This window comes from Psittacula echo (genome assembly GCF_963264785.1).
Source record: "Psittacula echo genome assembly, chromosome: 1".
In the NCBI taxonomy this organism is placed as follows: Eukaryota; Metazoa; Chordata; class Aves; order Psittaciformes; family Psittacidae; genus Psittacula; species Psittacula echo.
The window spans coordinates 122,754,908-122,768,736 of NC_137735.1; the positions used below are offsets into that span (position 1 = coordinate 122,754,908).

The 13,829-nt window shown below is 38.3% G+C and overlaps 1 protein-coding gene across 4 annotated transcripts in view; it reads left to right on the plus strand.

The window, feature by feature from the left end:
- Window positions 1–13,829, plus strand: part of PPP1R12A (protein phosphatase 1 regulatory subunit 12A) — a 119,895-nt gene that overhangs the window by 43,871 nt on the left and 62,195 nt on the right. For all 4 annotated transcript variants that reach the window (XR_013958399.1, XM_080633562.1, XM_080633563.1 and 1 more), the window contains exon 2: window positions 2,938–3,068. Coding sequence is in view for 3 of the 4 variants with exons in the window: in XM_080633562.1 (XP_080489688.1) it covers window positions 2,938–3,068 (131 nt within the window). In the remaining variant the exon portion in view is untranslated. The remainder of the gene's footprint in view (window positions 1–2,937; window positions 3,069–13,829) is intronic.

Genomic DNA, 13,829 nt, shown 5'->3' on the forward strand with positions numbered 1-13,829 from the left:
TGGTTTTCTGACTAAGTATTCTATGATTCTATGATTCTATTCTATGACTTAAAGTACCTGCTGATAGTCAGAGGTGTCTATCATAGGGAAAGTGCTGAGAGTGATAGGGTCCATCAGACACCTGCATTTTGTGCAGTTAGGAGGAGAAGGGGACAAGGAGAAATAGGATGCATTATATACGTGTTCTTAAGCAACAGGATTAACTGCATTTGCTTTCCTTAACCTTAGGATGGGTAATAACCTTCTTGGAGGCTACAGTGGGTTTCTAGTAAATATTTTTGGTACAAGGCTCATTTATGAGCAATCTGTGTTTAAGGAGGCTCTGAAGTCGTATTTTTTAAATTAGACAACTGTCTTCCAGTTCATCAATTTCAGCTTCTGTTGTTCCATAATGAAATTGTTAAAACAGTTGTTCAGATTGTGTAATCAGTTGAGGAACATCATTTAAACCTCACAAATGTGATCACTAGTGATGCCAGTACTCTCCCATTTGCATAAGCAAGTAAATTCTTTTATTATCTTAATAGTTACTCTTCTATCGTCCAAATATATATAATCTCACAGATTGTTTATCTTTGCTTGTCATGAATGTGCAATCTCTGATAATACATGCGAAGTGTATTTGAGCTCTCCTGATCCTTGCCATGTATGGCACAATAAACTGCCCAAATTTGGTCAAATATTTTTAGCCACTTAGTCATATGTCTTTTAATGAGCTGCATATGTAAGCTTTTGATTCACTTAGCAACTGTATTTTTATGAGTATGTCTTGCCAGTTTTTCTTATGTATACTTGAAAAATGGGTAAGGTTTGTTCTGTTTTGGGGTATGTCACAACCAGATGGTTTGGCCTTTTTTTTTTTGTTGTTTTTAATAGTGCTAATCAATTTTAAGATACCCTTTTTCACAGATTATGAATTTTAATTATTTTACAATATACAAGTATGCATCATATTGAATATTATATTAATCGATATTTTTTAATGCTCAGGCAGTTTCAAAGCTTTCTGATACATTTTCCTTATAATAAGCTTGTGGACATTAAGATATACATAGAATATCAATGGTCAGGCAAATTGGATATCAAGAAAACTGTATATGTGGCATGTGTGAAATATGGCTAGGTTAATGTTTCTGTTAAGTGCAAAAAGCTGTGTTTCTTGAATTTGTTTTCCTTCTGAACTGGGTTATGATGTCTTGCATTTAGTTCCTTTTCATTTAAGTAACAAAATGTATTGCAAAGTGAAGTGATTGTTTTCTTTTCAAGCTTGTTGAGAGCATACATGCATTATACACTGATAATCAGTGGAAGAAATCTAAGACAGTATGCTTGAGGAATTTCTAGTCTTTATTCCTGGAGTATGTTAGTAAATTATTTTACTGGAAGAATTGCTGGTTTTAGGGGTGGGTGTGACTAAAAAGATAATTCCAAAAATCCTCTAAGAAGGGAGTTTTCAAGAATACCTGAAAAGGTAGTAAGGCCTATGAATATTTTCACTCATGAATGGTTTTGCTTTTAATTGAAAAACAAATAATGCAAGCAATGTACTGCAGTCTAGTTGCAGTCTATCTGCAAACTTATGGATGAACAAGTCCAAATGAGACTTGGTGTTAACACAGTTCTGTGTTGCATTCTAAACAAAGCGTTAAGTTCGTACCTAACTAAAGCAAATGGGATCAAAGAGGCGTAATCTGGTGCTGGTTTTGTTTGGCTGGTCAAACGGAGCAGCAACATGTCTTCCTTACAGTGTAGCGGTTGCCTCTGCGCTAAAGAATGGAGGAAAGTTTTGAGATTCATCTTGGAAGGCACAGTTACTTAAATAAGGAAATCTGAGGGGGTTTGCCATAATAAAGCAGTATATAATTTTCAGTCTTTATTGCTGTAGAAGTATTCTGAAAAGTAAAGTTTATAAATTAATTGCATTTAATTACAGGCATAATTCTCTGGAAGGATGTAGGAGCGCAGCAGTAAAAGTTCTCATTTCAGCCTTCTGGTTATGCAGTATTGTTGATTTATTAAGCTAAAAAATTAATACCAGTCTTGTGGGGTCTGGCTGTTTTGAGTCCTTGCTGTCCTGAAATGCAGAAGGACTTTTCTCTCTGTTGCTCTGCCCTTTTAAGGGCAGCCGTATGGAAGTTGGCAAGGAAACTAACTGAGCACCCTGTGAGAAAAATACGCAAACACAGAGAAGAAAGGCAAATAGGAGCCAGTCAGGATGGTGGAGAACGGCAGTGGTTCTGCATCTGGGCAACACTATTTGCTTGGTAATTAAGAGATGTGAACATATGATAATATTTTTTGCAGTGTGCCAAACTGATGCTCAAGTTTAAGTGTATAAACAGCAGTGATTAATAGACTGTTAAAAGATGTATGGTGGTATAGAATATGCTACAGTAGAACGCAGCAGGGGGGTACTGAAATGCAACATAGCATCCTCTTCCATACTCCTTAGTCTCAACTGCTTTATAATTAAAACCACATTATGGTATTGTTTTCTAAACTGCCTCCGGTCTCTTGGTGGCAACTTCATGATGTAGTTGTTGATTCAATCAATTGTAGTATCCAGTCAAGTGACTGAACTGGGCCTGGGATGGAGCGAGGGCCTGGGGGCTTTATAAATGGAACCACTTCGTAATGGAGAGCAAGGTTGGAGTGGGGATTGTACGTGGCTTCTCAGAAAACCAGAAAAAATGTATCTGAGGAAACCATATTTGCTGGTTTTGTTAAACTCTGTGTGAATTCATTTATTTATTTAAGGATTTATTTACAAATCTGTAACACCTGCTGCTTTTCTCTCAAATTCTTCCCGTCAAGCCTCAACAAATAAATCTCAATCCCTCATCAGACCCTTTTTCCTGAAGATGTTGCTTAAAGATGCACAGTATTGTAGAACAGCTTTAATATGAACTTATCTCTTAAATCTTTCTTTCTTTATAGGCTTGTATAGATGATAACGTAGATATGGTGAAATTTCTGGTGGAAAATGGAGCGAATATTAATCAACCAGATAATGAAGGCTGGATACCTCTACATGCAGCTGCTTCCTGTGGATATCTTGATATAGCAGAGTAAGACTTTTTCCTCCATTTTTGAATGCATGCATCTTGTTCATTGTTAGAGGGGCGCTAGATGCAGATGACATTCATAAATTGTCTTTTTAGTTGTCTCTGGGATGTGTAGTGAGAGAATGCTTTTATATTGTGTGTTGGTTGTGAAGTGTGCTATGTGCATGATTATTTGTGCATTGCATTTGCTCTTTCTAGCTTTCTTAGGTAGCTATAAGGTGTAAACATATAAAACTATTCATGACTGTCAAGTGAATTTTTTTTTTTTTTAAGTATTATTTTCTCCTGTAGAAACATCATTTTGGGGCGAGAAATTTCAGATTTACATTTTATTAGTAGTCTGAAACATTATTCCAGGGTGAGTCTAGATGTAGGAGATTAATTGTATTTGCAGTCTTAAAACCTTTGTTTTTCAGGTGTGATATGAATTGGTGAGTTCTGCTAAGTATTTGCTGTGGAGCAAAATTTTATCATTGAAATTAGATGCCTGTTATGATATTAGTTAAAGCTTACTCAGTACTAAACTCCAGTAGTGGTTTTGTTGTTATTCTTGACGCCTGTTGAGGGCCACTGAAGGTATGCTAAAATCAATTTTTTCCAGAGATTGTCTGTTTTAACCTGAAGTAATGGTTGATTTGAGAAAATATGTGGCATATGTTTTTCAGCATGCTGTTCTTGCAGTGAAGATGGTAATAGTGTCTTTCTAAAGACATTTTGGGTAAACACGAACTTCATTAATTCTGCTAAACTCAGTATGAGGTCTGATCCAGTTTGAGAGTTTGATGAAATATGAAGTAGAATTTTATCATGTAATTGCATTACTGTACTAATTACAGTGGCAAACAATGGAAATTTTAAGTTTAGGGAATCATTCATTGATGTTCTGTTCTGTGAGTCTGAGAGGTTTAATTGCTTGAATCTTAAGGGAAAGAAAAAAATCTGGAGACCCTTGTATATCATTTTCCCTGGGAAAGGGGTTTTTTTGGGTGTTCCTAGAGTGAAATGCTTTGTATGTCCTTTATATAACTGGGACACTGTGTGACTGCTAACTTCTGCAGTCTGCCTTTCTACACTGTGCAGATGTTTGATGCTGTAATCTCTCTTGCATGCACACTGGAAATGTTTACTTGTTGGCCATACAGCGACAAGAATTTCCCTATAAACAGAGATAATAAAAGCCTTTCTTCAGTTTAGTGGAGGTAAAACACCTGCCTTCTTTCCACAATAGGAAAAAGTTGAATAAATGTTCTTGGTTTGGTGTTGCAGCCTGTTGTAGGCAGATGTTTAGGGAAGAAAGAGACGTATCCCTTGTCCACAAGACAGGTTTCCGCTGTTAACTTGAATATCCAAAATCTGTGATGTCACTGAAGACTCTTCTGCTTTTTATTCTCTCAGACAGAATTGTAGAATCATAGAATGGTTTGGCTTGGAAGGGACCTTCAAAGGTCATCTAATCCAACCCCACCCCCCCCTGCAGTGAACAGGGGCATCTTCAACTTTATCATGTTGCTCAGAACCAAGACCTGTCTGACAATTTTCTATAGATACCCTTTAAAGAAATGAGATTATTCAAGTGTAATCCCATGGGATGGGGGACATCTAAGATATTGGAAGAGCAGTGTTTCTAAGATGCGTGGAGTTTTGAAGATAAGATACCCTTCCACATACAGCTGAGAAGGGTAACCTGACCTGAATGGAGCAATATTTATATCCAGTGAGGCTCACAGAGTTTAGATTTTCTTCAAGCTGTTTTTCCAGGATCTCAGCTTCAAATAATTTACAAAACTGACAGCAGACTTTGCAGCTGAAACAAAACTGAGGGAAGTAACCAGAGGTTAGAAATTTGTCTTTTCATTTTGCCAATAGTATGTGCTGAGTCCAGAATCCGCTTTAGTGTGGACACATCTTTCCTGGGAAGTATGAGAATGTGTTTATGCATCTGTCGCTGTATTTGATATTTCAGGTTTTGCACTAAATTTTGTGGTTCATGGAAGGGAGCTTTTAATATGGGTAAATTATGGAGTTTATAAGTTCTGAAAAGATTACGCTTAATAACTTGTCATCTTTCTGTTCTATAATGGATTAGCATTTTTGCACAGAACATCTGTTCATTTCCTATTTTCTTGCAAGGTGTGAGAGAGAAAAGAGTCAGGGAATGGGTTCTGGTGTTTCGTAACTTAGTTAATGAAGGGCTGAGGAGAGTCTGACCCTTCCTCCTCCACCATGGAACTGCCTCTTGCACAGCTTCGTAAAACTCAAGTTGGAGACTCAGGAATCTATTTCCGTTTCCTCTGCTGCCATCTTAAGTCTTCTTAGGGCTTCCTTCTGATGAAAATAGCTGGAATTTATTTCTCTTGAAACAGCACAATCTGTAAAACCTGCCAAATACGCAAATTCAGTTAATTTATTGATTTTGTTTCGATTTATTGATTCTCATATTTTTACAATTCATGGTAAAAATGTGGCATGCTAGCATACTTCCCATATTTCAGGTTTTTGTGTCTCAGAATCTGAAATTACGTCTTAAGAAAGCAGCAGTGCTAGGAGATTAAAGTATTTTCTGTTATTAAATGCATTTGTATGTTTAGAATGTAATTTAGGGACTTTCTAGCAGTAAGTATGCCCTCTCTATGTTGACTACGTTCTTCATGTATGTGTGTACATCACTCTCTGGGTTTAAGAGGGGGGGAAAGAAAGCAGAAGGTCTGTTAATGTTGCATGATAACTCTTGCATGATTCATCACTACGATTAGAGTCTATGAAATACAGCCAAGATGGGGTGTGTTGGAGTTTGCAGACCTGTTAAAAGGATGTGAAACCGTGGTTCTACTTGGAAAATGGAAAGAAAATAAAAGCCGAAGTTTAATCATTACTGATCTTTATAGTACAATCTTTATCATAGTTTTTCTTCTGATGCTCATTTGACTTCATAGGATTCTATTTGGGGTAGTTAATGTACTTTCATACAGAGCAAGAAAGGTTTCTTTTCAGACTGGTTTCATAATGGAATCAGTACACAATCTCACAGTTCAGCTGTTCCTTCTATGTGTTCCATCCATTTCCTATTATGTACAGTAAATGGGAATGACAGGGAATCATGCCAGTTTAGTACAGAATGGTGCTGCCTATTTAATCAATGCAGGAACCTTCCCATATCGCTGTGTTTTCACTGAACACCTCATTTTCTCTCTCTTGCTCTCCTCTCACTCTCACTCTATAATGTGCACATTCGTATTAAGTAGCACCTGCTGCTACTCAGATGTTCCTGAGTGAGTGCACCCACATGCTGGAGATCTGGGGGATATGTAGGTGGTAGGAAGCTTCTCCAAAAAAAGTCTGGATATTTCAGGAAGCCACCACTTCAGCCATCTTTATGTGCTGCTCCCATGCTAATTGCTGATGAGCTGAGTGAATTTGTGGCACAGTCCCCACTCACTGGGGGTTTGGTTTTGCTTTTGCTAACTGTGCTGTCTGGCCAATGGGTTATTCACTGCAGGTATTTTCCCTGTCCCTGTTATCCTTCACTGTATTTAGCAGTCCTATGCCATCATCGCCCAGCAGCTTCTCCTATCCCATTTCAGTTTTCTGCTCCTTTTGGAACAGCCGCCTTCTCTTGAATATGTCTCCTGTCTTCTCTAAAAAACGCATTTTCCAGTTTAAGATATATTATAGGAGCCCACTTCAGGTGAAACACAGTAAAGGAATATAACATAGTGTAATAGGCTGAGAAAGTTGCGGCTGTTCAGGCTGGAGAAGAGAAGGCTGCGTGGAGACCTCATAGCAGCCTTCCAGTATGTGAAGGGGGCCTATAAGGATGCTGGGGATGGATTGTTCATCAGGGACTGTAGTGACAGGACAAGGGGTAACGGATTCAAACTTAAACAGGAGAAGTTTAGATTGGATATAAGGAAGGAATTCTTTACTGTAAGGGTGGTGAGGCACTGGAATGGGTTGCCCAGGGAGGTTATGAATGCTCCATCCTTGGTGGTGTTCAAGCCCAGGTTGGATGAGGCCTTGGGTGGCATGGTTTAGTGTGAGGTGTCCCTGCTCATGGCAGGGGGGTTGGAACTAGATGACCGTAAGGTCCTTTCCAACCCTAACTATTCTATGATTCTATGAAATAAAGGCTCAGCTGGTTGCAGAGGGAGAGCTGTGCTGTAAAAGGGAGGGCAACTGCTCCTTGTTTCCATTGTTGTTTCTGGGATCTCTAAATGCTGGAATTGCTTCAGCTTACTGGAAATTCTTTGAATAGCTTAATTTTAGAGTTGCCTACTTAAGTTAGTGTTAAGCTAGTTTATGATCATGTGAATTAGCTCAAAAGTAAGGGTAATACAAACATGTTTTAAATAAATTTTTTTCAGAATTGCCAAAGCAGGTTGATTTTGTTCTGTATTTTTCTGTTATTTCTTTTTCATATACAAAAAAAACTTTACACAAAGGAGTCTCTTTTTCTCCAGTGTGTTAGTATGAATTAAAGAGTCAGCATTAAAAGCTTTGACAAATTATAGTTATGTGAAAACAAACTTTAATGCAGGAGGACTTCAACAGTAGTCTTGTGTCTCCATGCTTTAAGATGGTATTTAATAGGTAGGACCATTAAATTACCTTTGTAAAACTCTTGTTAAACTACTTGGGTGCATATGAATTTTTTTATCTGTTAAATCTCATCTACGGTTTAAAAGCTGATGTATTATTTCAGTATCAGGGAATAAACAAATTCCTTTCTAAAATGCAAAAATGCAGTAGAGGAAAAATAATGCAAATTGGCATTTAAGGAACAGAATTTTTAAATCCTTACTTTTTTATTTCTATCTGCTTTTTATTGTACCAGATTATTCTGTCTTGTAAAAAAAAATCTGAACTGGTGAAAACTTCTGTTCAAGAATCAAAACTTGTGTCAAAAACATATATTCTTGTTGGCTTTGGACCATGCAGAGTTGTGAGTGCATAGCTGATGTATTTTGAAGCTTGCTTGCAAGTATTTAGGGGCTACAGTGAAGTTTTACTATGTAAGTACAAATGCTTTTTAATTTTGCCCAGAATGAAAGATGGTGCATCTTCCAGCAAGTACAAAAAAAAGCATTTTTCAAAACCAACTAAGAATCCAGTAGTAGTTACGTTTTTGCTCAAAAATAAAGCCCAAACAAACATGGGGGAAGGAGATGTCTCCTGAGGGAAGAATAGGGGCTTCATACCTTCATGCAATGGATACTACATCACAGTAAGTTTGCCAGATGTTGCTGTTATGAAAGTTTCTCATGGGTTCAGGGAATGAGAAGTCCAGTGAGGGTGGATACATAAAAAAATACAAATGCAGAATGCATACATACAAATGGGATCTGGTTCAGAAAATCCATTAGAACGGCTGGAGACTGGAAAGGCAATACAGGAAAAGTAGCATGTATTTGCCTTAGTTTTGTTCTCCTTGGAAATACGCTCACTTTTGGAGACAGGCTAGATGTTAAGTGGGTGTTTGGTCTAACTCAATCTGGTTGCTTTTATGTTTGGGAGGCATGTAGTTATGTGTACAGACCCTGAGACTTAGCAAAATGCAGCTTCTTTGTTTTACAGGTTTTAAAGGCTGAAGCATGTGATTAAAGTCAGAATAACTTCTTAAATTCAGAGCCTCTTCATTCGGTTCATTTAGAAAGAGAAGTTCAGCTTGATCAACTCTGCTGCTCTAAAACACAGCTTGCCTGCTTTCCTTCCTGCCTGGTTTCCTATGTTGCATCCCCTCCCTCCCCTGATATTTAAAGCAGACTTTAAAAGGCTTGTGTGTAACCACTGCCTTGCTGCTGACGCCCATCTGATTTTCCAGACTTCAGACACCTGAAAGTGAACCCAGCCAAACAAGTTTGCTGAAGCCTCAGCAAACCATTGTCCCAGGATCTCTCTATTTTAGTAACAGTCCATTAAGACTAAATGAGTGATCGTTGTCTGGGATATGGAGGAGTGAGAAACAGTCCTGCAAACCTGCAGTTGAATATATAGATATTCAGTGATAGCTGGTTTACACACAGTTCTGATCACCTTGTGGGCCTGCTGTGGTGCTGGGCGATAGTGAATCCTGCCTGTGGCATGTTGTACAAGGATAGGACCAGCGCTCATCTGGCAACAGGGAGCAACTGGGGGAATTCAGTGCAGTTTCACAATATGCTTAATGTGATCTAACTTGAGACAACTGAAGAAATAAAAATAGGCAGTCATTCCCTTCTCTCCTTGGTTTTCCCTCCTCCACATGCTCTTACCCCCTCTCTTGCAGTATCTAATGAGCACTCAACAATGTGGGAACTATTAGCGTAAGACTACCTTCAGGGGGTTTGGAGGGTTTATTCCCTTTTGGATCAGTGAGCTGGTCTGCCTTGCCAGCAGCAGTTGGCATAGATATGCAGGTATAAAAAAGAAGTCTGGGCTGCTTTTCAGATACAGCTCCTACCTCTGATCAGAAGCCTGGCTGTGGAGAGCTGCCTGTGCTGAGGTAGGGTCCTCTCCTTCATCTCCCAACTCATGAGCCTGAACCAGCTGGCACTGGTGAATGTTCTTCCACAATATCCAGGGATGGTGCTACCACAGAATATGTTTCAAAGCAGTTGCTTCTAATCCTTTCTTAAGTTTTAATGACTTGATTGTCTGGAGCTATTACTTACTGAAGTGCTTTTAATCTAAGCTCTTTTGTGATAACCCATTAGAATCCCAGAACAAGAAGACATTTTTTAGGCAAAGCAGACTGATAAAAATGTCAGGGATGGCTCCTATCTCCTTTAGCTTTGTTCCCACTTATGGTTTTAACTGAGTATGAAGTGATGTTATTAGTGATACATTCAGAAGTGGAACTTTGGAGGATAATCAGAAGTTCTGATTTGTGAATGACACGGTGAAGTTGGCAGTCTGATGTAAACCGCATACAGATTATGCAGACTGGTAAGGGGTTTGGTCTGATAGAGATCCTACAAGGTGAATGAATGTTTTTGTCAGGATTTGAGATGTTACTTTAAATGACACAAGGCATTGTTAACTGGAAGCGTAGAATTAAACGGAAAAAGGTCCAAAGATGAAATTTGATACAATCAACTCAGAAAGTGGGAAGAGGAGTTCAGAAGAATATGTTATAAAACAAGCCACAGGACAAAATATAAGCAGGGGAAGATTTATTCCCAGGCAAGAACAGCTCTTCTAGAAGAATGACTGACTTCTTACAAGTTGACACTGGTAGAGATGCAGTGTTTGTTTTGAGGACTGTGAAAAGGTCACTGCAGGCTTTGGAAGATTGTTTCAGTTAATTCATTTGTACTCGCTGCCGGGTTTCTTTCTGGAAGAGCAGACTGGGAAAAAGAAATTAATGAGAGAGAAAATATGCTAGTATGGTAGTTGTGTCCCATCCCCCTGCCCCCCAGTCGAAGTGTGATGCTCGTTCTTTATCAGCATCATAAAAGTTCCTCCTCCTCCAACCTTGTATAGATATCTGCAAGGATAAACCTAAATTCCATTAGAGAAAATAATGGAAACCTGGAGATCAGTGAGCTAGCATCAGTTGGCATTTTCGTTTCTGAAGATGCACTGTGGCAGTGTACAGTTTTCGATATGTTTTTGCTGCATATATGTAGTTCCTAAGAATAATTAAACATTGATGAAGTTGTTTAGGTTGATGGTGAAATTCCCTTCTTAAAATCATGTCATTATGTGGTAGAGTTTAATCTTTTTTACTGTGTAGCTGTGATCTGATGTTTAGATAACAACCAGCTTGCAGAAATATATAGTAAGATATGGTTGATGGGTTAGAGGAAATTGGAGGACCTAATTTATTTGATACCTATTTGTTCAATTGAAGGAGTCTAGGAGAGTTGCTCACTCTGTGATGCACAAAGACAGTGTGTGCTTTGTAGGTGCCTTCTTCAGATTGGATTACTGTGTTCATCTCTACTTGTGACCCTAAGTATCTGTTAGTAAATATATTGCATTTCTCTTCTAAAGGTAATGTACTAGAAGTTTAAGCTCAGAAATACCTTCTTAAGTGATATATGATTTAGTGGAAAACAGCTTTTTTCTTTCAATAGTCAAGGGACTGATGCCCAGTGTAAAGCTCAGAGCACTCTTAATTTTTGGCTGAAAAAGAATTTTAAAGTGCAGCTCACACCTAAAAGAACTATCCTGCTTTGAGAGGTGAAGTGCATAGGAAAGATTTTACTTTCACAGAGCATTGATTTTATTGTATTCTGAGAACAATTTAAAGTAGGTATCTTATGTATGAATTCTGAAGTTGAGTTGTACATATGAGTTGGTGATTCAGTAGTGATCTCAGTAGACTTCTGAGGAACATAACACATCAGGTCCTCCCTGAATGATGGCTTGTACCTGCCCATTGCCACCAGTCAACTCCTATTTTCTAGATATGACTGGAACATTGGAGAGCAGCTCTAGATACACGAGCAGTCAGGTTTTGAATTAGGCAAGTGCTTATGATGCACCTCAGCGCTGAATAAAAGCATACCTACTTTACAACTTTTACGAGTTGTGGAGTCTCTCCGCGTATCACTTAGTAAGTATGGCAGACTGTCACTTGTGAGGGCCTCCTCAACTCATTCCAAGTTGCTGGTTTAGAGAGATGCAGCGATATTCTTCCCAGATGTTAAATCTATGGAATAGTGTTGTAAATATTGATTATAGTATTTATCCAGTTAGCTGATAGAAAAATAATGTAGTTCAGAGTAAAGTTGGTTTTAAGTATTGTTTTCTAGGAGAAAACATGGGTGTGGTATAGGTTGTCACTTCTGTGCATCTCGGGTTTTATTTGTTTCAGCTTTTACTTGAGCATTTTTCCTTATTGTGAGTTTGAACCTGATCTGCCATGTGCAGCAGACTTTCCAATGACACTAGAGCAACTTATGACCTACTTATCCTTTCTTACAGCTGTGGTTTTTGTTGGATATTCTAAATCATGTCATTTCAGTGCAAATGATCCTAATCTGTGTATATTTTTCTAATCTTATCCCTGACTGAGGCAGGATAAAAGCTGATTGAATTCTTCTGAAATCTGTAAATACAGTGTGGCGTCTCTAGTGACAGAAGGCTGCTGTACATTGATGAGAGTGAGTTATTTGGATGCAATTCAGATACTAAGACAAAAATGTAGGGTTTTTTTTATATAAACAGCAGGTATGACAGGAAAAAATATAAAAAAGATGAAATATTTGAAACCTCTTGATTACAGGTGAATTTGGTCACTGTATACTGCATAATTACTTAAGTTTTGTGATGCAGTGATTATATCTGTTTTAATATCTGTTTAAGCACAGTAAAATAATTGATCTTGGTTTTAATTTTTCTGATATAAATGCCAGTGCATGGCTGTTGGAGAAAAATAAGCTTGTTAAGTTAGGCCCATACTCATAACTTCCTCTGAAATAGAAAACAGCAGTTAAATATCAGAATTTATGGCGCTACTATAGCCAAATACAGTGATGCTGCTCTTGGCACAAGGCACGAGGGATGGTGAGCTAGGGGTGTGATCACCTCTTGTTGGTGAGGAATTGGCTGAGGATGCTGGGCAGCAGCATGGTTTTCCTTATTCCTCCTCTTTTTTGCCTCCATGTTGTTGTTACATTTTGTTTTCAACCAGTGTAACCAAATCGCAAGTATTCACCTTAATGACAGTTCTGCAAATCACCACAAATGCTTGGTGACTTGCTACAGGGAAGCATCCTGAGCACAGAGTGTGGTGAGCTAGTTACTGCATGTATTGCATGCACTCTTCTGCAGCTGCAACACAATGTTTTCCCAACTCAGACCTTATTTTTGCACTGTGAGGTGCAGATTTCAAAGGAAAGGACAGAAATACTTGTTCACAAAGGTCCATAGTGAAGTTACTGTTTAATACACACTTTTAAAACACCTCTTGTTTAGTTTTCTTTCCTGTTTAAGTTTTTGCCTTGTGTTCATCCTGGCATTGCCAGGCTCCAGGGTTTTTACTTTTTTGTAAATAGGTTATAATATGTTTCCCTATATAGCTTTCTTCATGTTTGGTACTTTTCTCACTCACTGTTTACTTTCACCTAAACATTGCTCTGCCATCTCTCATGTGTCTTCCCTGTATATAGATAATGGTAAAATATGAAGGCTTAATTGCTTTTTGTATGCTGCAAGTAGCAATTTTTTCTGCTCTGCCTTTGTACTGTTAATGTTTAGGTGGCCGCCTACTTATAAATATTTGTAGAGTTTATTGCTGGCTTTTTTCAGAGGTTTCTTGGAACACAGGAGGAATAAAACTAACCAGATACTGTTATCTACACTGTTTCTTCTGTGCTCCTGCATACCAGGAAGGAAAACAGATGTGATTCTAGTTCCTGTGCTTCCTTGGGTGTGCAAGTTGCAGTGGAGTCTAGGGGCAGAGCTGTGTGCGGAGCTTAGTGCTGTGTTGGTATATTGTGGAGTCTCAGCTTCATAAGCATAAATATGTTTTTCATATAGGTACAGTATTTAGCACTGATAGTGCTGTTTGCACAGGGGGATAGTATTTTTTTTCCTCATCTCTGTGGCATACTACTTGAATAGCTTTGGGAGCATTAGACAGTTTTGAGGCAAAGATGTGTATCTGTCCAAGATGTCTTTCATAATGGATTCACCAGGGAGAATCAGAAACTGGATTTTCTGCTACCTGGAGGAGCTCTTGCATATTAAAAGATATAAAACAGTCTTTTCAAACTGGTCCATAATTTAGAAAAAAACTTGTATACTGAGATCTGGATTAGACTCGTGAAAATTGAAGAG